The sequence below is a fragment of the Canis lupus genome, chromosome 17, assembly GCF_048164855.1.
Source record: "Canis lupus baileyi chromosome 17, mCanLup2.hap1, whole genome shotgun sequence".
NCBI classification, from domain to species: domain Eukaryota; kingdom Metazoa; phylum Chordata; class Mammalia; order Carnivora; family Canidae; genus Canis; species Canis lupus.
Window position 1 is genome coordinate 18,327,720 of NC_132854.1, and position 22,310 is coordinate 18,350,029.

Sequence of the window (22,310 nt, forward strand, 5' to 3'; positions counted from 1 at the left end):
TAACAATGAAAATATGAAAGTATCTTAACAATCTATCATAGCTACATGAATGAAAGTCACCTTTATAAATGAAAAGTACACAGTAGTTATAAAAGACATTATACACTGACATGGAAAAATCTCAACCATATATTTTTGTGTGAATAAAGAAAGTTATAAGCAAAAACATGTATAGTATATGTCCTTTTGTATAAAAACAATATTACAACATATGCATTCAGAGAGAGATTTGTATACATATGCCTTTAACTTATAAGCAAGAGTTGCCTTTGGGGAGCTTGATTTGTATTGATGTTTATTTTCTTCTTTTTAACCAAAGTAGTTAAAGCATTGATGATCTTTTTACAATGACTTTGAATCTTCTTTCCAGATGTACCTCATTATTGAGACTATTTTTTGTGATCTTCTCATCTGAGGCATTTTAAGATGATATAAATGTGAACATATTCTGAGAAATTATAGGCAAATAATAAGTAATCCTTGCATGATTACTCCTTACTCCTTAATTCAGAATAGTAAAGGAGTAGACTCAGTTTTTTTTTTTTAAACATATGCACCAAAAGTCAAGTGTTCTTACATAAAATATAAGGTTTTATGAGAAGGGAATAAAAAAATTCAAAGGTTCAAATGAGCAAAATTGAAGAGAGGCTAGGTAACTAGAAAACATAATAGAGCACAAGAAATTGCAGTCTCAGAGTCTGGGGATTTTTAATTGGCATAACAGAAGACCTGAAAATTTATTTCCATCCATGCAATGAAAAAAGAATAAAAATCTAAAAATTCAACCTAAAGTAAACTATGGACTGTTGGTGATTTCAATGTAGGCTCATTAGTTGTAAGGACTGTGCTATTGGGTGCTGGATGTTGTCAGTGGAGGAGGCTGTGCATGTTGGGAGACAGAGGATGTAAAGAAACTCTCTTTACTTTTCATTCAATTTTTTATGTGAACCTAAAACAGATCTAAATAATAAAGTTTAAAAATAAAAAAATAAAGATCCTCTGCTAACTGCTGATACCAATGTAGTAGATGTCTTCCGGCCATCCTAAAAGATCCTAACCAAGATTCACTCATCATAATGGAGGGAGTGGTTCAAGGCAGGGATAATGGAAACTGTGAATCTCTTGACACTCAAACATGAAATCCTTTGGCATCATTTCTCTTCCATTCAGTTTGATAAAGTCAGTCACAGAGCTAGCCCAGGTTTAGAGAAAGAAGCCATGGACTTCCCACTTAATGGGAAGAATGGGAAAGAATTAATGGTCAAATTTTAATCAATCATGGGAAGAGATCTCAATAGAGTACTTGGCAAAAGCTCCAATTTATATCAGGTAATTGAGGTTAATCAAATTAGAAACTGTTTTATTAGATTTGATCTAGTACTATACCTCTTCATCTGAGATGGAAAGGGTATGGACTCAAAAAAATTGTCATCATTTTAGAACAATAAAGTAGCTAAATTGTCATATTTTATGTCTTAAAAACTACATAAGTTATGGTAATGGAATAAAGAAACAAGCAAATGAAAAATAGCAACTCAAAATTCATGCATCATTCAAATTTAATTTGCATGGAATGGAATCACTAGCTTTTTAAAAATTAAAAATATTGTTATATATTGAGGTGCGTGGGTTGCTCAGACAGGTAGGCATCTGACTCTTGATTTCAGCTCAGGTCATGAACTCAGGAATGTGAGATGGAGCCCTACATTTGGGCTTTGTGCTCAGCAGGGAATCTGCTTGAGATTCTCTCTTCCTTTCCCCTTCCCTTCCCCTCACTTGCAATCTCTCTCTCTCTCTCTCAAATAAATAAATAAATAAATAAATAAATAAATAAATAAATAAATAAATCTTTTAAAATATTATATAGTTACATAAAAATATATTCAAGGAACATTAATTCTTATTATATTTGGTGCAGAATATATTTTCCAAACTTACAGATAAAGGTTTGTACAAGGAATGATAAAAATAGAAAACAGAATAATACTGTAGTAAAGAGAATAAAGCTTCCCCTCTCTTCACAGATTTCCATACTCTAATCCCCAAAACCCATGAGTATATTACCTCACATGGCAAAAACAGACTTTGCAAATGTGATTAAGAATTTTGAAATGAAGGGATCCCTGAGTGGCTCAGCGGTTCAGTGCCTGTCTTTGGCCCAGGGTGCGATCCTGGAGTCCCGGGATCGAGTCCCACATCGGGCTCCTGCCATGGAGCCTGCTTCTCCCTCCTCCTGTGTCTCTGCCTCTCTCTCTCTCATGAATAAATAAATAAATAAATATTAATAAATAAAAGAATTTTGAAATGATAAGATTAACCTGGATTATCTACATGGATGCAATGTAAACTACTCCTGTACGAGTCTTTATAAGCATGTGGGTAAAAAGGTAGGAGTCCAAGATTGGAGTCCAAGAATGGAAGGGAAGTTTGGATTGTTAGGAATAAAAGAATGCAGGTAGCCTCTAGAAGTTGGTGAAGGCTGCAACAGATTCTTTCCTAGAGACTACAGAAGGAACACAGCCTTTAATGGTACCTCCAGAAGACCTATTTCAGATTTCTGGCCTCCAGAACTGTAACACTGTAATAAGCCACTAGATTTGCACTACTTTGTTACAGCAGAAATTGAAAGCTTACAAAACTATCAAAAATTTTAAAATGGAAGTTATAATTATTTCCCTTAAATGATAGCTTACAATGAATAAATCATTTAGAAAAATTTTAAAACTAATTTGTATGGTACGATACTTAACTACATTGTTGTTATCCAGTGAAGTCATCTAGGATTTAGGAACTGTGATTTTTAAGTAATAAAGGTGGTTGAAGGCATGTAAAATATGCTTTGGAAAATATAGGTCAAAAATAAATAATTCATTTTGGGAGCATATTAATAAACCAACTTTCACACTTTGGAAACATACAGATACTCAATGGCAAATTAAATGTAATTATATAAAATATACCTGTGTACAATCAACCTATGTATAAATAAATATATTTTAAATAAGTATGACCTGAATAAATAAAATAAAATGTAATTCCAACCAATGCATTAAGACATGGAAGAAATCTCTAATTTGTGAGTTCAGGGTTCTCTCCCATCTGATAGTTTGGCAACTTCTAATTTGTGTGTGGGGGGGGTGTATGTGTGTGCAAGTGTGCTTCTTCTGTTCTTCTAAACAACTGGTATGCACAAGAGAACTTAGGGAAGGAATGAGGAGGAAAACAAGCATTTCTTTGTGGATCTATAGAATTAATTTTCCATTAAAAGAAATATGTGAGTGCTCACTTCCACAGCACATATAGTAAAATTGGAACTATACAGAAATTAGCATGACCCCTCCGCAAGGATGACATGTAGATTTGTGAGGTGTTCCATGGTTTAAAAAAAAAAAGAGAAAAAGAAAAATGCTAATTGAACGTGTCATAATTTTATCATCTTCATATATGAGAAATCTAAAAACATTTTATTTCATTACAATAAAATGGAGAAAGAACAAATATGCATAGCCAAGAAATGTAAGACCTAATCAGTTTCCATCATAAACTAACTGGCCATCACTGGGTCTATTTCTACACGTGATAAAACAGAATGTCTCATATGCCCAGTGTCATCAGCCTGCCACTTTCCCATCTTAATTAGAACGGGAGCTCCAATATATTATGTATTTTCAATTTATGCTAATGAACAAGGTCACTTTCCTCCTGAAAGTCTTTTTAATTCTCTACAGTTGACAGAATTCAAATCAAGCTTGTTAACTCATCTTTGTACGTTCCTTCCTTCCTTTTATTTCCAGTTCTCCAAATATTTTTGTTAAGAGCAAAATGCACAGCCAGGATCCATGATCTTAGCTTCTCCTAGCCTGGCCCACCTCATCCATTTCAGCCCAAGCCTCTTTGATAAGATGTTCAGAGAATACTGGTATAAAATGTGGATGCTTCCCAGACCTTAATTGCTTAGGAGGCATTTCTGAGAATGTAGAATAAACCTTTTTGCAATGTGGACTCCATTTGTACACGTGCCACTTACCTGCCATGACTTAGGACAATATATGGACCCTGTGGAGTCTTGCTTTACTGATCTGTAAAAGTAGGAGAGTGTTGGTGCCATTGACCCCACAGGGATGTTGTGTAAATATAGGGACACAGCATTTGTACAGTGCTTGACACAGTTTCAGACATGAAGATACTTAAATATCAGCTATTCCTATAGTTATTTTAACAAGAAACTATTCCTATAGTTATTGTAAAAAAGGAGCTATAATCAGCAAGGAGATGTAAGAGGGTCTTTGTTCTTCTAGAATAGAAAAAGAGATATATTAGCGGTCAAGGTAGAAATCTAGGAAAATATAGTTTACTTACACCAAGTTATTTTAGCATAGGACCTAAAACGTTTATCTTTGGATTCAGATGTATCTGCTTAACCACAAGAATCAGAAGTGAGAAGGATAAATTCATTTCAGCATTCCCTATTTGGCTATAACTGTGTGGTACTTGAGTTCTCTCTGAACCAGTTGTAACACCTACTGCATATCTCATTAGTTAACGAGTTGAATAAGATCTTTGACACAGATCAAAGATCATTCATTTATAAAATAAAATAAAGTAAAATAAAATAAAATAAACTGGAAGGAAAATGGAGATGCCTGTTCTACCACAGCCCCAGGGTAGGACTTCAGCTTGCATGAGGGAAGTCTGAGAGTTACAGCGATTTGTAGAAGTAAAGATTGAGTGAGTGATACAGGGCAAAGGGCATGATGCTCTTGTGGGCTGAGCCACATAAGAAGAAAGAAAAAATGCCCCCTGATTCTGCAAAGGGAGTGTAACCTGGGTGGGTTGTTACCTGTTCTTCATTTGCTGCCTCAGTGTCAGCATACCTTTGATGAAGCACAACCTGGTGGTCTGGCTTTGCTCCCTTACTTCCCCCTAAATCCTCAGTGAGACCTGAGGCCTTCTAGATACCCAATCGTGAGTAAATGTTCTTGCACATAATTATAGTATTCATGAGTATACGTGAGGAGTAAGTTTAAAGCAAATACACATTCACTTTCTAGCAAAACGCAACGCCTCCTTCCATATTCTACATGGGAGTGAGGACTTTGTCACAAATGTGGATCGTGACCTGGAGAGATCCTAGTTATCTCCTAAAACTGTCTGCTGCAGTGTCCTCTCTTGAGCCACACCAGTGTGCTTGCCATGATCTACTTGGATATGCTTCTGCCTCAGAGCCTTTGCAATTCCTTTGGCTTGAGCTGCTGCTCTCCTAGATAGTGTATGGCTAACTCTTTCAAATACCACTTGCTCAGTAAAGCCTCTCCTGATGACCTTACATAAAATTGGAACCTCTAGCTTCCTTGACCTTCCATATTTTTTAGTCTATAATACAGGCCACTAAATATATATATATATATATATATATATATATATATATATGTATATAATATATACATGATATATATTATATATATGTATACTTAGGTAGGTGTTTTTCTCTCCCCAAAGGCAGAAACATGTATTTTGTACCGACAAAACCAAGAACAGAGTCTGGCATATTGTAGGTATGCATTACATATTCATGAAATGAATACTTATTAATGAATTAGCATTCAGGATGTTTTTTGGTCAACCAAAAAAAATCTAAATAGCATTCATTTCAAAATTGCTTGGTGCAGTGGAAAAGCAAGAAGCCAATTTGTTGTTTTCCATATTAAATTAGTTAAAATATTTAAATTTTTGATAACTCATGGAATTTTCTTTGGCTTCTTGGAAAATTCACTAATCCAGACTATTTTGTGACCAATCAAACCAAAACTTGGTTCACTCAATTCTATCTATATATATTAATCGACATAAAGTTTACATTTTTAATTTTGTTATAAATGTTTAAATTATCACTTATGAACCTCACAATTTTAAGACTATAAACTCTTTAATAATCAATTACCACATCTAATTAGTTCACAATCATTGAAATATACATTTGGGACTAGAGCTCATTTCAAATCTCAAAATACAAAGTCACTTAATTCAGAACTCCATCTGTGCCTCAGTCTCTGGAGTCTGACAAATAGTCTCCAAATTGTCTTCTGAGTTTTCATCAAAACAAGACACCAGTTTGGAATCTATTTTAACATTGCTTGCACTATATGGGGACTCACATTGCATCTGCTTTGATTTTTCTCTAATGAAAGTTCCTAGTTGTTCTGTGTCAGAAAGGATGTAAGTATTCCCTAGAAATAGCGCTGTTATTTAGAATGCAACAATAGAGAAAATCGAAGCCCCAGATCTTATATTTCCTATTCATAAAATTGTAATTGGCCTTTTTATGTCTGTGCTACCCTTGAGACACAGGGAATTAATTTTATGTCCATGAACATATATAGGATACCCATAAAACTCAGAATAGTTCAAATTCTCATCCCCAAAAAGAATTAGAAATAAAATCAAAGCATATTTTTCTTTAATCTTGGGGATTCTGTATAGTTTAATGTTACCTCTTGAGATGATATTAAATTGCAGTTATTGTAAATAATGGGCAAAGGAAGAACTACGGTATAATGTTTGCAATAGCATTGTAAATAGAGAACAAATCCCCACCAAATTTACATTCACTTGCAGGATGAAACAGACTCCTTGAAGATATCAAATGTGTATACTCTCCTTTGTCATAGTTGCTATGGGTACAAGCCTTGTTAGCTCCTTGGGTTCAAAGTCTGGCTTCACTACTCTATATGACCTAGGTATGGCTTAGACTTGCTAACATATGGCAAATCTCATTTTACTCCTATCAATAGGGATAAAAGTGCCTACGTCAACAGTTGGGGAGGAATGGGGCCTTTGTAAATTAATATACTTAAAATACCAGCATGATTTCTGATTCACAATAAATGCTCAATCAATTGGTGCCAACACTAGGGCCAAAATACACATAATAATTATTAGCTCACAAAGAGGTGATAGTTCCAAAGGCAGAAAGCTGCCTTGTCATTTGTCAGAACTAAGAAAAGCAAGTACACACTCAGCCAAAAGGACAAAAGTAAGTCTTGGCACTCATGTGTGTGTGTGTGGGGGGGGGGGGGGTATTTGCTCTTAATGCACAAAATCAGGATTTATTCAGCACTTGAATGAGAATACACACACACACAAGCAGACACCCAAAATAACTTATGGTTTTTAAGATATGTATTCTGTTCTTTTCATTCCTCCATCCATAAATGAAATCTACAATGTACAAGAATTCTCTAAAGGAATGCAAAAATATTAAATACACAATTTCTTTACTGATACAGATTAACATATAGCAATAAAGTCTGTACATATTCCAGATATGTAGCTATAAAGGTCTTTTTTTTTTTTTTTTACAAATAAGATGACAACAATCTGAATAACATATCAAAAAACAAAGAAGAAGAAAGAAGGAACAATAAAGGAACCAAACAAGAAAGAAGAGAAAGAAGAAATGGTGGAGAGGGAAAGAGGGAGGGAGGGAGAATAGGAACCCCTAACCCTAACCCTAACCCTAACCCTAAGGTGCATCAGCTCTCTTACACCAGCCCTATCAGGAATCTTCTCTTTCCACACCTTCTTCTCACATGTAATGGTCTGGAGGAGAGTGGTCTTGAAGCAGTGGAACAGACTTTTCGTCACTCTTCCTGGTAATTTTTCTGTGAGAGGGACTCTATCTTCTGTCTTACCTTCACTTTGATATCCTGATGCCAGTCAAGGCTGAAACTAAAAGATTCCATCCTAACAATCTCTTTCACATCATTAGCCTAAGAGGCTGCAGTCACTAATGTAAAAGTGGCTTTACATCTTTCCGGGTCTCCATCATCTCTGTGGAACTAAAGAACCATGATGCCACAGAACCATGCTGTTCAGAGTGCGGACTCCAGGCAGGCTGGCTGGGCATCACCAGGGACCTGTTTAGAAATGTAGAGTCTCATTCTCACCTCCAACAAATGCTGAAGCAGAATCTGCACTCTACCAAGTTTCCTAGGAGATTCATACGCATATTAAACTTTGAGAATCACGGCAATAAAGGGTTATTAATAATGATGGTCTTAATTCTCAAACTGTGCTCCTTAAAAAATTAGTATCTTCCAAATGTGTTCTACAAAAATTAGTTCTATAATCAAATGTATTTTAAAAATATGGAATTAAATAAAGTCAAGCAAATTTCCTTTCAACGGACTTCATGGAGCCACTGTTATCCTCCAACATGTGCAGTAAAAACGGCATGCACGGTATTTCTGCAAACTATTCAACCATGAAGCTGTGTTTTCTTTGAATGGTCCTTTAAATATTTCTGAAAACACTGGGTTTTGGATAGCACAGTTTGGAAATAAGTGTCATAATTTGCACAGGAATGGTTGAATCATATTTCACAAAATCCACTAGAACATTAAGGAAAATGTTTGAGATTTAAAATTAAATATTGGAAAAATTATTTATGTGAAATATCAAATTCTCTGAATATCAAATTAAAAAATAGGTGATGTTTGCTTCTGCCTCCCCACTACTGTTTCCAGGCCCATTACCTCCCCTCTGTGTGCTGGAGTCAAGGGACTTGGCATGGATCGCAACTGAATCTCAACATTTTTCTCTATGTTCAGTCTCCTCTGACCCCTTTTCAAAGTAAGAGTCCTCATTATGTTCCTCCTAAGGTAGATGCCACCATAAAAACAATCTGTTAAAGCCATCCTCTGATAAGTAGTATCTGAAGTTGTCTAAATATGCTATTCCTGTTTATTTTTTAATAGAGAAGATCTAGGCTTTTTTTTTTTTTTTAAGATTATTTATTTATTTATTAGAGACACAGAGAGAGAGGCAGAGACACAGGCTGAGGGAGAAGCAGGCTTCCTGCAAGGAGCCCAATGTGGGACTCGATCCCTGATCCTGGGATCATGCCCCGGGCCAAAGGCGGCTGCCTATTATAATCTTACTTTCAACAGGAGCCCCATGTTTCTTTCTCACTTATTTCATTAGTATAAGCCTTTTAAATTTTTTCTATCGTTTTCCATATTCAGGGAAGACAAGTTTTACAAATATGAAGAATTTCATAGCTAGTCTTCTCTCCTTTCCCCTTAGAGCTTATCATGGACAATTCATATTTAAAAAATGTAAGCTACCACTGAATTGGTTTTCAAATTCTTCCAGACATAATCTTTTCTGGCTAAAAAAAAAAAAAAAAAAATCTCATTTTAAACTCCTTTTTCTCTTCACTCTATCATAAAAATGGAGGCTGGCTGCTCTTTTTTTTTTTTTTTTTTTTTACATTTTTGGTCATAATAAAATAAAGTTAATTAAGATTTCAATCTAGTTTTATCTAGCACCAAAAATTGTAATTATTCCATTTTATTCGATACTGCCTTTAGAGGCAATTATGGCTATAACACTACAAAATATTATTTTATATATTTGTAGTCTAACTCAGTTTGGACTATATCCCCACCCAGCATTTCATAAAGGAATCATTAATCATCATTACAGTTAATTCCCCCAAGAAAACAACTAAGCAGAATTGAGAATATGCAAAAAAGTTCAGTGGAACATAAACACCTGTAATTCCTGCTTCCCTTGTGGCTTTTTATTTGGAGCTCAGATTTTAAAGCAAAGCTAGTTTATGCTTTCCCCATCTTTATTTATTCAACAAATATTCATTTAATGCATATTAAATGCTAGCCTCTGTTCCAGACTTTGGGGATTTAGGAAAAATTTTTTAAAATAAACATACATTATAAGGTCAGGTAATGATAAGGGCTAAAAGGAAAATTAAAGCCATTTAAACAAGCAGAAAATGACTTGGATATGGGAGCAGGGGTTTGTTTTCCTGGACCATGAAAAATAATAGAAAATAAATAATATGTAGATCAATAATATGTAGATATAGATATATAGATTATATAGATATATTCAGTCAGCTGTATATTAGGTATATTTTTTTATCAGATTATCCCAATTATACTGTCAATTTAGGTAAAAATCATTGCTTTTAGTTGTTCTCAAAATGATTATCAATGACACACATCTCTATGAATTTTTTGTATGGCCCATATTTTTCAGGGCATACCAAAACTTCTCTTGAAATTTGCTAAAAATCTGCATAGTTATTTTCATTTGACAGGATAAGAGAAGAAAAAAGAAACTTCATCTCAGTCAGATAGAAATAAATTTATTCCAACTAAACTGTATTTCAATTATGCTAGCAATTATCATGGTGTTGCTTTGTGTTTTCTTTTTCTTTTTTAAGATTTATTTATTTATTTATTTATTTATTTATTTATTTATTTATTTATTTATGATAGACATAGAGAGAGAGATGCAGAGACACAGGCAGAGGGAGAAGCAGGCTCCATGCCGGGAGCCCAACGCAAGACTCGATCCAGGGACCTCAGGACAACTCCCCGGGCCAAAGACAGGAGCCAAACCACTGAGCCACCCAGGGATCCCCTTGTGTTTTTTTTTTTTTTTTTTTTAAGGAAAACCACTGAGCCACCCAGGGATCCCCTTGTGGTTTTTTTTTTTTTTTTTTTTTTTTTTTTTTTTTTTTTTTTTAAGGAAAAAAAAAAAAAAGACCCAGAAATACATGGCATGATTTTTTTGTCATTTACTTTGTCAATATAATCACCAACCCACTGGTCAATTTAATAATAAAATTGAGAAAAAAATCATATGATCTACTTAATATCACAGGGAAAATACCCGATTTAACTGCATTTAAAAATTTTTAATTCAGGCAAATAATACATTGTTAAATCAAATTTCTTAAAAGTCCACATGGGAAAGATCACGAAATACTGCTCTAAGAATCAGAAAAGTCAGTGTGTAAAATAGAAACTCTGCTAAGTAAAAAACACTATGTGTTTTCAAAACTTACACCAAATGCACTATCAATGAATGCATTGGTCTTCTGGGGAAATACTCATGTAGACAATCCGAGCATGGGAGGAGCCTTTTTGTCCTCTTGTCTCATTTTTAGTATTGTCATACTGAAATCCCGTCCTCTAACCTGTTTGTGTTTTAATTCCTCTGGAGCGTTTGATGGAATGTATCAAAAGATTTCTATAAACATCTAACATTTTATCAGTTTAGTTGAGTCTCAATTTTGAAAACACAGTTAACATAATCAAATAGCACATTTATAAATAATATATCTTATTTATAATAATATGTACATAATATTTAATGGTATATTATGAATATAATCAGAACACATCAATATGATTATATAAACTATAAATAAAACCATTATACAGTATATATAATTCAACAACAACACCGTCAGATGCATTATTATTATTTCAATATGAGGAAAATCATTGATCATTTGACTCCATGTCCCTACTTTTGTGGTATAATGTTATCTATTACCTAAGATCTTTACTATATCCAGCTCAGTTTCTGAGCTATAAATTGAGTTATATCTCAATGATTCATAAGAAAATATTCTAATACATTTTCTTTTTTTTTAAAGATTTTATTTTATTTATTCATGAGAGATACAGAGAGAGAAACAGAGACATAGGCAGAGGGAGAAGCGGCTCCTTGCAGGGAGCCTGATGTGGGACTCGATCCCAGGACCCCGGGATCACGCCCTGAACCAAACGCAGATGCTCAACCACTGAGCCACCCAGGGGCCCCTCTATCCCATTTTTTATGAAAATTAAAAGCAGAAGAAAAAGAGCAGTATGATTTTAGACATTTATGTTAAAATTCTTTTGTGAGCTTACAGATAGATATAGATCTCTGGCTATTTAATATACATAACTTTATAGCTCCAATTTTATATCTTTTTCAGCTATAGTTAGGACCCACATACCAGACTTCTTTCACGCCTCACTTTGTTTCCAGTAGGATGCCATCAGAGGCTTCCTTCTATGGCATCATTGCATTTCTAAGTTAAAGTTAGACATTTATCATAAGACTTGACTTTTGGCTATATCACTGATCACTGTCAATAACTGGCTTCAGGGTCTTGGTCAAATTACTTAACCTTTCTATGTCTGTTTTCTGCCCTCTTCCCAATAACTTAAATTAGTAAATTCTATTGTATATTTAAAATTCTATGATTCAAAAATTGATCTTGAGTATTCCTTATGTACTACTAGAGCACTATGTTTAATATTAAGGGAGGAGTTAAAAAAATCTCAATATCACAATACCTCATCCTTTAATGTTTACTGAACAAATGTTAACTAGAAATTACAGCTACTTGTTAAAATATGGGTTAAAAGGTTTAAAATACAACTACTGGAGAAGAATCTCTGTATGTACAACACAAGTCCTTTATTAACTACGTGGCTTTATAAAGGTTGGAAGACACTAGAACAACAACAATAATAATGCAAGACATCACATCATGTGTCACAGAATATGTGGACGATACAAGGCTCTCCTGATTATGGTAGCAAATGGGGGAAAATATATAAAGGGCAAACAAAGTCAAAGAAAACTGAGAAAAAAGTACAATCAAGGGAGATATCCATCATTATTTTAAGACTAGGTGCATTTTCATGATCAGCAACCATTGTCCCTGATGATGATCAACATTTTTATGCTATCTTCCTGATAATTTAGATCTGAAACAATTCAATTAGTGTTGTTTTTGTGATATATTCTGCTATAAAAGAAGAAAATGATTCAGGATTATCTAAGCTAATTTTGCTGTAACTATGAAGTTGTTAGCATAGGTTTATTTTCTTTCTCTTTATTCTGGATTCGTATTAAACCAAACTAAATGGAAGCAAGAAAAGGAAAAAGGGTCTATGGTATCACTGTGGGTCCTGGTTTGGAAATTAAATTCCCTTTGCACTAAGGAGGTAAATGTAAAGTCACTTAACTTCATTGCTTTAATGAGATAAGAATAGACCTCATAAGTGGCTTTGAAAATTACATCAGTGATTGAAAAACATGAAATGGTCATCTTATAGGCATTTAAGGAAATCTGTGCAAAAATACACATGGAGAATTATTAAAATAACAGCAGTCTGCTTGCTGTTATTTGCTGAGCAGGACTATTGTGTATTTTTTCCTTCTTTTGCAATGATAAAAAATAGTATCTCCATGAAATCTGGGTTTTTTGCAAGTACTTGGGAAGCATAACAGCTTTATACTTGGAGGATTTTCTAATAAAATGCGTAATTGTGTGACTAATCAGCAGAATACATTGGAAGGACTCAAAAAAACTTATAGGGCAGGAGTCGCTCTTTCTTCTTTACCACTCACTAGCTTCTTGCTTTAGTAGGAGACATCTGATTGGTGAAGTGATAAGAGTCTGATAGCTATTTTCTTATGAGCTTGAGTTGAGAAGGTCGATGTCCTAAGTTTACATGCTCATGTGTTGTTTCTCTTTCTTGGTCAATCTACCACTCTTGGATCCCAGTTTTAGAAACCACCTGCCTGTGAGCCCTATGAATTCTGCCTGCCAATCTTGCATTTTCCATGCATTAAGCCAAAAAGAATAATCTATGCCTCATACAGTAAAGTTTTAAGTTATTCAGCTGTTCTCTTGGTAACTTTTTTGTACAAATTCTATGGAGGGAATGAGAAAAAGGAAAAAAAGACTTGGTTTGAACCCCAACTATATTTTCTAATCCAGCTCTGCACCTGTAATAAAGCAGAGAATTTCTTCTCTAACTCCTGTTATTTCCAAATAGGTTCCAAATCATAAGGGAATGAAATGGGGTGGTTATTAACCAAATCAAATACTGTGAGTGATGGTAGTGGTAATGACAAAATTATTCTCACTAGCCCTTTTCAAGTTGAGCAAGCATAGAGTTTTCATTTCTGCTAGAAGCAGACATCTTTACAAGCTTTCTTTTTAAAACTCTCTTTAAAGATGCTGGGCCTCAACTCAACAAGATTTGGTGAATTACGTGGATAAAGTCTTTACATGATCAAATTTGGTTAGTATATTTAATCCTCATACTGTATTTCAAAGTTCATTAAAGGCTGGAAATAGTACTTCTGGTTGACACTGGATACCAGAGTTCAACACACGAACTATCTACCCAGCAATGGCCAGCCTGCTGGGGATGGGAAGCAAACACTACAATTCCCAGAATCCCTTGCAGCTGAGGATCCACATATAATTTAGATTCCATCAATTAGATATCCTTGTGTAAGATCTCCCTTCAGAGCTGAATCATTTGATAAAGTAAAAGACTTTGTTTGCGCTGGCAAAAGCAGCTACTGAGCATCCAGATTAAGCAGTGTCCCAACTACTTTTTGAGATATCAGCTGTCATGGCAGCCTCTCTGATTCTTTCTGTACCTTGCCAATCACGTAGAAGCAGCTGTATGGATGCCGGCTAGTTCTACCCAGTGTGAGGCTGTCCCAGAAGCTTAGCCTAGGGTCTCGTTTTTGTAATCCTACTAATTAATCTGTGAAATAGCTTTATCCCTTCAATAGGTAGATTACTCTCGAACAGGATGAAGTATATTCCCCTGCATGTAGTTAAGAACTTTGGCTAATACATTGGTAAAAACAATTCAGGATAGAAATCAGAATTTAAGGTAAATAGTATATTATAAAATATAGATGAAACTTGCACAGAAAATATTGTATAGGGTAGAACTAAGAAAAATATGCTAAGAATCATGGGGAGGTTGAAGTCAAAGGGGATTATGGTAGAAACCTAGATCAACTCTACACGGTTGAAGTCAAAGGAACTACATTATGTTACACATTGAGGATTATCATTCCAGTTGAAGAAGTCACACTGTAAGCACACAGCCTGAAGAAAAAGGCAATATTAACATAATCTGATTTAAATGGCATACCTACCCTATAGGATTCAATGGTCACCTAATGGAAAAGAAATATGTTATTGCTATCGGCTACTCACCTGCAGAATCATTCCTCTGTATTTCTCAAAAATTTTAGTTATTCTTTCATTCCTACTCTACTCATTAGAATGCCTGACTTGTAGTAATTTCTATATACATGCACATAATTTTTTCCAATATGCTATATTCTTAATTTCATAAATGCTTCCACTCCAAGGATACCTACCCCAATCATTCCCTCCAATGTCAAATCTTAGACCTTGTCATTACTACTCATTGCAACATATACATGGAACCATGATGAGGTGATATACAAAATCACAATGTAATGAGTACCTTTCACCGATGGACACTTGAAATCTATCTGGTACATGGCCTCCACGTCATTTGTGCAAATGTCTTTCTCTATCCCTTGAGACATTTCCTTCTTTCCTTATCCAGTGTAAATTCCATGGTCTGTCATAATCACTCTTGTTTACCTTCCTGACCTCCCTTACCACCCTCACTTTTCCAGCTTGCTTGACACAGCTACAACTCTGGTTCAATCCAGGTCTTTCCCCATTCCATGACCAGACCACTTAATAGAATATGGCTGGATAGTAACACACAACCATATTGACTAAGTTCATTTTAAACTCAAAATTCTCAAAGGCCCATAAGGATAATTATACTATACTCTTTCTTTTTGGACATTATTTCCTCTAATATTTTGTTTTCTTTTTCTCTTTACCCACTTCTGGAATTCCCATAATGTTGATATGCTTAATATTCTCCCACATTTATCTGATACTGTTCATTTTTCTTCACACTTTTTTTTCCCTCTTTGTTTTTTAAATTGCATTATCTTAATTGATTTTCAAGTTTGCAGGTTCTTTTTTCTAATAAAATTTATGGCTAAATCCTTTTACTGAAATTTTCATGTCTGTTACTGTATTTTTCAACTCACTTTCCACTTTTTAAAAAATAATTTTATTCTCTATTGTTATTTATACAAATAATTTTTTGTTTCATTGATATTCTATATTCCATAAAGTACTGTTATCCTACATTCCTTTAATTCTTTAAGCATGGTTCTTTTTCTTTTATTTTGAATGTATTTATAATAGGTGCTTTGGATTCTTTGCCTGTTAAGCCCACCCAGTGGTTCCTCTCCATGGTAGTTTCTATCACCTGCTTTTGTTCTTGTGTATGGTCAGTCACAGTTTGCTGTTTCTTTGCATGTCTCATTTTTTTTTATTTTTTATTTTTATTTTTATTTTTTTTTAAATTTTTTTATTTATTTATGATAGTCACTCACAGAGAGAGAGAGAGAGAGAGAGGCAGAGACACAGGCAGAGGGAGAAGCAGGCTTCATGCACCCGGAGTCCGACGTGGGATTCGATCCCGGGTCTCCAAGATCGTGCCCTGGGCCAAAGGCAGGCGCTAAACCGCTGCGCCACCCAGGGATCCCTCATTTTTTTTTAAATTAGACATTTTAAATAATATATTAGGCAAATATGGTTACTCCTCTCCCTCATCATAAGATTTCTTATTTTTGTCTTTTTGGTCATTTGTTTTTTTGTTAATGTATTTTGCAGAAGAGGGGTTGATTAATGATTTGGCTAAGTTAATTCTGCAAAATCTATTTTCCCATTAGTGTATAGACTCTCAAATATATTCCTGTTTATATATTTTTCCATTTGTTTTTATCTCTTAGCCTGGCTATTTTGGGACCACTCCTGGGTTAATAAGCCACTTATGGGTGAAAGGTGGTACTTAAGCCCCCTTAGCCAGTTAGATTTTTGCCCTTTCCTGAATGGATGGATGGATGGATGGATGGACAGATGGATATCTTGAAGGTGGCTCTCACAGATCAGAGCACTTACATTTTTTTGCCCTTCTTTCAGTAAAGGATAGTAGATTGATAATTCCCTTTCTTGACTGCCAGGGAGTCAGCTCCTGGCCAACCCTATGTGTGATCCTTGAGGCCAAGGATAACCAATTAGAAGACTTCACTTAGCAAGCCTCATGGAGGAAAATTGCCCTCTGCACACCAAAGCTGCAAGAGCCAGTGCAGGCCAGTCTGGAAGGGGAGTTGCAGTCGGATTCAGGACTCCTGGCCAGCATGCTTTTTTGTGTAACTATATTCCTAGTTCAGGTGCCTTCATTTGGAGGACTATTTTTGGGGTGCCCTTCTCAGGTCTGGTCCCTGCCTAGGCCTCCTTATCAGGGGGAAGAGTGGAAACTTAGAAGATATTTTGTTCTACACTCACTCAGTACTCAGTATTTTCCTGCTCCTACGTTTCCCTCTCTCCCTGCCCTCCTGCCCCAGAGTTCTTAAAAGGCAGCAATTTTTTTTTTTTCAAAGCTCCTCTTGTAGTGAGATGACTCCTTCCATTTGTGCTGATATGTCTGTCTCTTGTCCAGTGCCATTTAGTGGGGGAAAATGAAACATTCTGGGAGTTGGCATCTTCTTTCTGGCTTTGTGTTTATACTACTGTAATAACTAATAAAGCCTTCATCATTATCATCATTTTGACTTGTCTTAACCAACCACTTCAACACCTGGCAGCTCAGCTCATGACATCATTTCTGAGTGGATGCAGCATTGGACTTGCAGTTTTCCAGAATTTTCCAGAGATGAGTATGACTTTATTTTTAAGCCTGTTGGAGTCACCCCTAGGCATGTTGCTTATTGTTCAGTCAGAAGTTGTATTTAGGCCTTGTTGATTTGTCTGTGTAAGGTCTGGGAAAATGTTTTACAGTGTGCCTCACATCATGTTCTGCTTGTTCCTTAGGCAGTGCAGCCTAGTGCATGCTCAAAGTCTTCCTGCCCCCTAGAATGAACTGTGATTCCAAGAGGACTCTTTTGGTTTTCTGTCATTTGCCTTGTATGATGGAACTAAAGGACTCATCTTAATTTCCCCTGAGGAAATAAATTTCTGTTGTTTAAAACACCCTGATGGTGGTATTTTGTTATGGCAGCCCTAGCAAACTACAATAAAGGCGTCAAATCTGACTGTTCCTTTTGAAATTTAATAGAATTTCTTGCATTAATATTTCTGTATTGTTTATGCTCTGCTGAGGGCCAAAGCCAGGCAGCCCCAAGATACGCCACTTTGGCACGAAGATTATTTTGAGTTAAAAAGCAATCAAACCCCAGCAGATTCAGGAAAAGCTCTACCTCCTCCACAACTGCCTAAAATAACTTGGAGGACCAGTTCCAGGAAAAGAGCTGTCACCATAGATAACCACATTATACTGTACACTAGGTAGTGTAGATAGAGAGGAACTTAACAAGACCTCGTTTGATCAAATTCTCTATGTCCCATTGTTTCTGAGTCGCCCAGCAAATACGTGTTTACCAAACATTTACTCTTTTTCACTCTTCGTGTGAATTCTTCTGAAGACCCAGAAAACCTACTCTCTTCTCCTGATTCAGAAAGGTACATATACTTCATTTTGCCTGTCTCTAGAATTCCCATATCCATGTAGATTCCCCATACTATACTATTAAATTTGATTTTTCTCCTGTTAATCTGTCTCATGTCAATTTGATTCTTCATCTGGTTAGAAGGACCTTGAAGAGGATAGGAATTCTTGTTCCCCATTCGCTATCAGAACAATCTACAGAGATTTTAAATGATTGTTGACTCTTTTATTATTTTAAAGCTATCAACAATTACATTGCTGTGATACTGAGGAGAAGGAATTCTGAACTCCTCACTCCATCACACCAGCAGTGATGCCTCCCTACTCTCTCTACCATCATCAGGTCCCCATTCTCTCCTGATAATTCCCACTGGAGCATCAACAAGCTTTTACTCTCCCTCTCTGAAAAACACAAACAAAAATGAATCAAAACAAAAGATTTAAAACAACGACAACAACAAAAACTCATCATAATCCACTTCCTCTAACAGCTTCCATCCAATTTCTTGCTCCATTTTGGCAAAAATTGTCTGAAAATTTAACCAGACTATGGTCTCCAATTCTTGCCTTTCTGCCCTAAACTCACTCCCATTTGGCTTTACTCCCACCATACCTCCTAAACCGCTCTGATCAAGTTATCAATTATTTTCTTGTTCCTAAATTAAATAGTTTCAGACATCTTCTTAAGTGAATTGCTAGCAAGATTTTATATAACTATACATGTTTTCCCCAGATGCCCTTTCTTAATTGACTTCAACTCATTAGTTGGTTTTCCTCTCAACTCATTAGTTGCTCCTTCTCAGCTTTATGTCCTTTCTTCTTCACTTGTCACTTTCTTTTTTTTTTATTTTTTTTATTTTTTATAAGAGTCAAGGAGGACTCTGTTACTCTTATAAAATCTGCTCAGTCTTCCAGTGGCTAGCCATTTCATCAGAGTAAAATTCAAAGACCCCTAGGCCATAATCCAAGACCCATAGGCCATAGAGGAACCGTTTCTTCACCATCCATTCCACTTCTGATTTTTGACTTCTCTCCTTACTCTGCATCAGCCACACAACATCCTTACACTTTCTCAAACCTTTAAAAACACATCCTAGCCTTTCCAACTTTGCTCTAGATGTTTCCTGTTCTCTGGGTTCTCTTTTCCAAGTGTCAGCATAGCTAATTTCTTTATTTCTTTAAACATTGCTCATATCTCAGCTGCTCAATAAAGACTACCCAATCATCTTATTTAACATTACAACTTACCATAATTCCTACTCCAGACAATATCAGTATCTTCTTTGCTCCATGTCTTTCAAATGTTTAGTCCTGTCACCTACAAAATACTTTAAATATTCACTATGTTCTCTGTATCACCAAAGAATACAATCTCCATGAGAGCAGAAATCTTTGTTTTTTGTTCACTAATGTATTCCCCAAACACCTAAAAAGTGCCTCATCTAACCTATGTTAGATCTCAAAAGATATTTGTTGACTAAATGAAAGGAAAAGTATTAAATCTTATGTAGGACTGGGAAGCTGGGTATAAATGGGGATAACTTAAATTCAGCTTCTATTTAGTAAATATTAATGATGTCCCACCAGAAATAGGACTGTAGTCAGCGTCTTTATTATCATCTACCCTTTATTTTGATTATCTGCCTTATTTCAATGAGCAGGTATGAGATTAGAAGTGGTTCATTTCAGGGGATCCCTGGATGGCTCTGCAGTTTGGTGCCTGCCTTCGGCTCAGGGCATGATCCTGGAGTCACAGGGTCGAGTCCTGCATCGGGCTCCCAGCATGGAGCCTGCTTCTCCCTCTGCCTGTGTCTCTGCCTCACTCTCTCTCTCTCTCTCTCTCTCTCTCGCTGTGTGTGTGTGTGTCTTCCATGAATAAATGAAATCTTTTAAAAAAAAGTGGTTTTCACAGAACAAAATAGAATTTTCAGGTAGAAAAAGTGTTTAGGTGGTATTTAATCATATTTCATAGATAAAGCACTAAGAACCCTAGATAAAACTCACTTGGTCACACTTAGCAAAACAAGACTGTAGGTCTTGACTTGATATGCTGTATGCATTCCTATATAAGCAGAAAGCAAATCTTCAAGAATTTCAGAATTCCAAATTGGACCAATTAGCAAACGTTTTTGCAAATCTTTCATTATTAGGAAAAGATTAAATTAAATATTTTTATTTGTTTTATACCTTACTTTATATAACTCTGGTGCAATTATGGTACGTATATATCACAAATAAGTACTTTGTCACATTATTCAGCTATTAATATTGTTTAAACATGTATGTATTCAAAATGCCACTTGCCTCAGGTAGGGAATATTAGGGTTGACATACCCTCTCATCTCTAGAGTTTATTCATGAAACATTTGCCAGGAACTATTATGGTTTGACAAAATCCTAAATGCTATAGACAGATATATGAGTTATGTATGCTTCTTGCAATTTAATCATAAAATATAGAAAGAGATACACAAATAGAAAAAAAACTCACAATAAAATGTAGTGTGTCTTTTCTCAGTTTGGGTCCCTCCTATCATGCACACACATAAAACAGAATTTGGAAAAACTATTTGGATGCCAGTGCATTGGATTCTGTGTTACCCAGAAAGCAAACTCTGAGATAGACATCAGCATGCAACAGGTTTCTTAGGACAATGCTCTGGCATCATCAAGTGACGGGGCAGGTGAAGAAGTAGAGGGGGAAGTCAAGCTGCCATGTCATCTCAGTTGTCCCAACAAACCGATGGTCAGTTCTAAAGCTTATGTGACCATTCAGAATTGTCCCGAGTCCTGTACCACCAAGTAAATCCATCACTCTGTGGGGGCTACCCTGAGAAGAGATGTCTTTAATCAAGGCAATCCCTGCAGGGGAGGGGGTTGTGCCTGGCCCAGTTAGCTATGACAAAGGTAATAAATAAAAAGATGTCATACTAGGCCTGGTAGTAAGAAAATAATTCCTAAGAAAGGGGAGATGGGTGTAAGAGGCCTAATGAAGCATCTCAGATAATGTCCATGACCCTGGCCTGCATATTACATGGCTGAATTCATCTGCTCAGGCTGCAATTACACAATACTGCACTGTGGATGACTTAAAAGACACAGTTAATTTTCCACCCTTAAGACTCTGCTGGGTGGGACCCCACCCACAAGGCTCTAGGAGATGAAGCTATGACACCAAGGCAGTGGCCCTGATAATTTCTAAATTGACTGAGGTTATTCTCTTTTCAACAAGAATAACACATTTGTAGTGTAACAGTTTTATGGTTCATCCTGTAGAATCTAAGCAGTCCAGCATCCCTCCCTCATTTTATCCCACTTTCTCTGTTTCCTTCAGTTCAAACTGGCAGTGTCTAAGCTGGCATAATCCTATAATTCCATTTCAGTTCCCAGATTCTACTTAGATGTCCAGTTAACATCATGGGTAACCTCATGATGAAGTCATGCTTCAACTGTAACATTGATGCTCGCTCTAGAAGAGGCTTCCTCACTTTTTGCAATATAGATAGGTGGATAATTTTCCAAATCTTCAAGTTCTGGTTTCCCTTAAGAACTCCTTCAATTCAACTCTCTCCTCTTGCATTTTACCATAAACAGTCAGGAGGAACCAAGTCATTCCTTTAACACTTGGTGTAAAAGTCTTTTAAACTAAACATTCAATTTCATCACTCCTAATTTCTATTTTCTATAAAACATGAGAACACAGTATAGACAAGTTCTTTGCTACCTTATAAGATCACCTTTCATCTTTCTAATAACATGTTCCTCATTTCCATCTGACACTTCACCATAATGATCTCTAACCTCAATATTTTTGCCAATATTCTGCTCATGGCTATTTATGTATTCTCCAAGATTGAAGCTTTCTTGTGTGTACTTGCCAGAATCAGCCTTAATTTCATTATTTCTAATACACACCTCAAAAGTCCCCCAATGACTTCCCATTACCCAGTCACAAAGCTGCTTCCACATTTTTAGATATTTGTTACAGTAGCAACCCAATTCTTGGTACCAAAATCTGTATTATTCTGCTCAGGCTGCCATAGCACAATACCAGAAAGTAGGCTTACACAATAGAAAGTTATTTTCTCACAGTTCCAGAGGATGAAAGTCTGAGAT

The 22,310-nt window shown here is 35.7% G+C and overlaps 1 protein-coding gene and 1 non-coding gene across 5 annotated transcripts in view; one reads left to right on the plus strand and one right to left on the minus strand.

The window, feature by feature from the left end:
- GPC5 (glypican 5) overlaps positions 1 to 22,310 on the minus strand; it is a 1,343,507-nt gene that overhangs the window by 771,051 nt on the left and 550,146 nt on the right. Inside the window, exon 7 of one of the 4 annotated variants that reach the window (XM_072782623.1) lies at positions 7,504 to 7,916. The exons of the other annotated variants lie outside the window; for them this stretch is intronic. Coding sequence (XP_072638724.1) covers positions 7,872 to 7,916 — 45 coding nt within the window. The 3' untranslated portion in view covers positions 7,504 to 7,871. Of the gene's footprint in view, positions 1 to 7,503; positions 7,917 to 22,310 lie in introns of those variants that run through there. 4 annotated transcript variants of the gene reach the window in all.
- On the plus strand, positions 3,279 to 3,382 carry LOC140608487 (U6 spliceosomal RNA). The gene has a single exon (XR_012010511.1). It is a non-coding gene; the product is annotated as a U6 spliceosomal RNA (small nuclear RNA).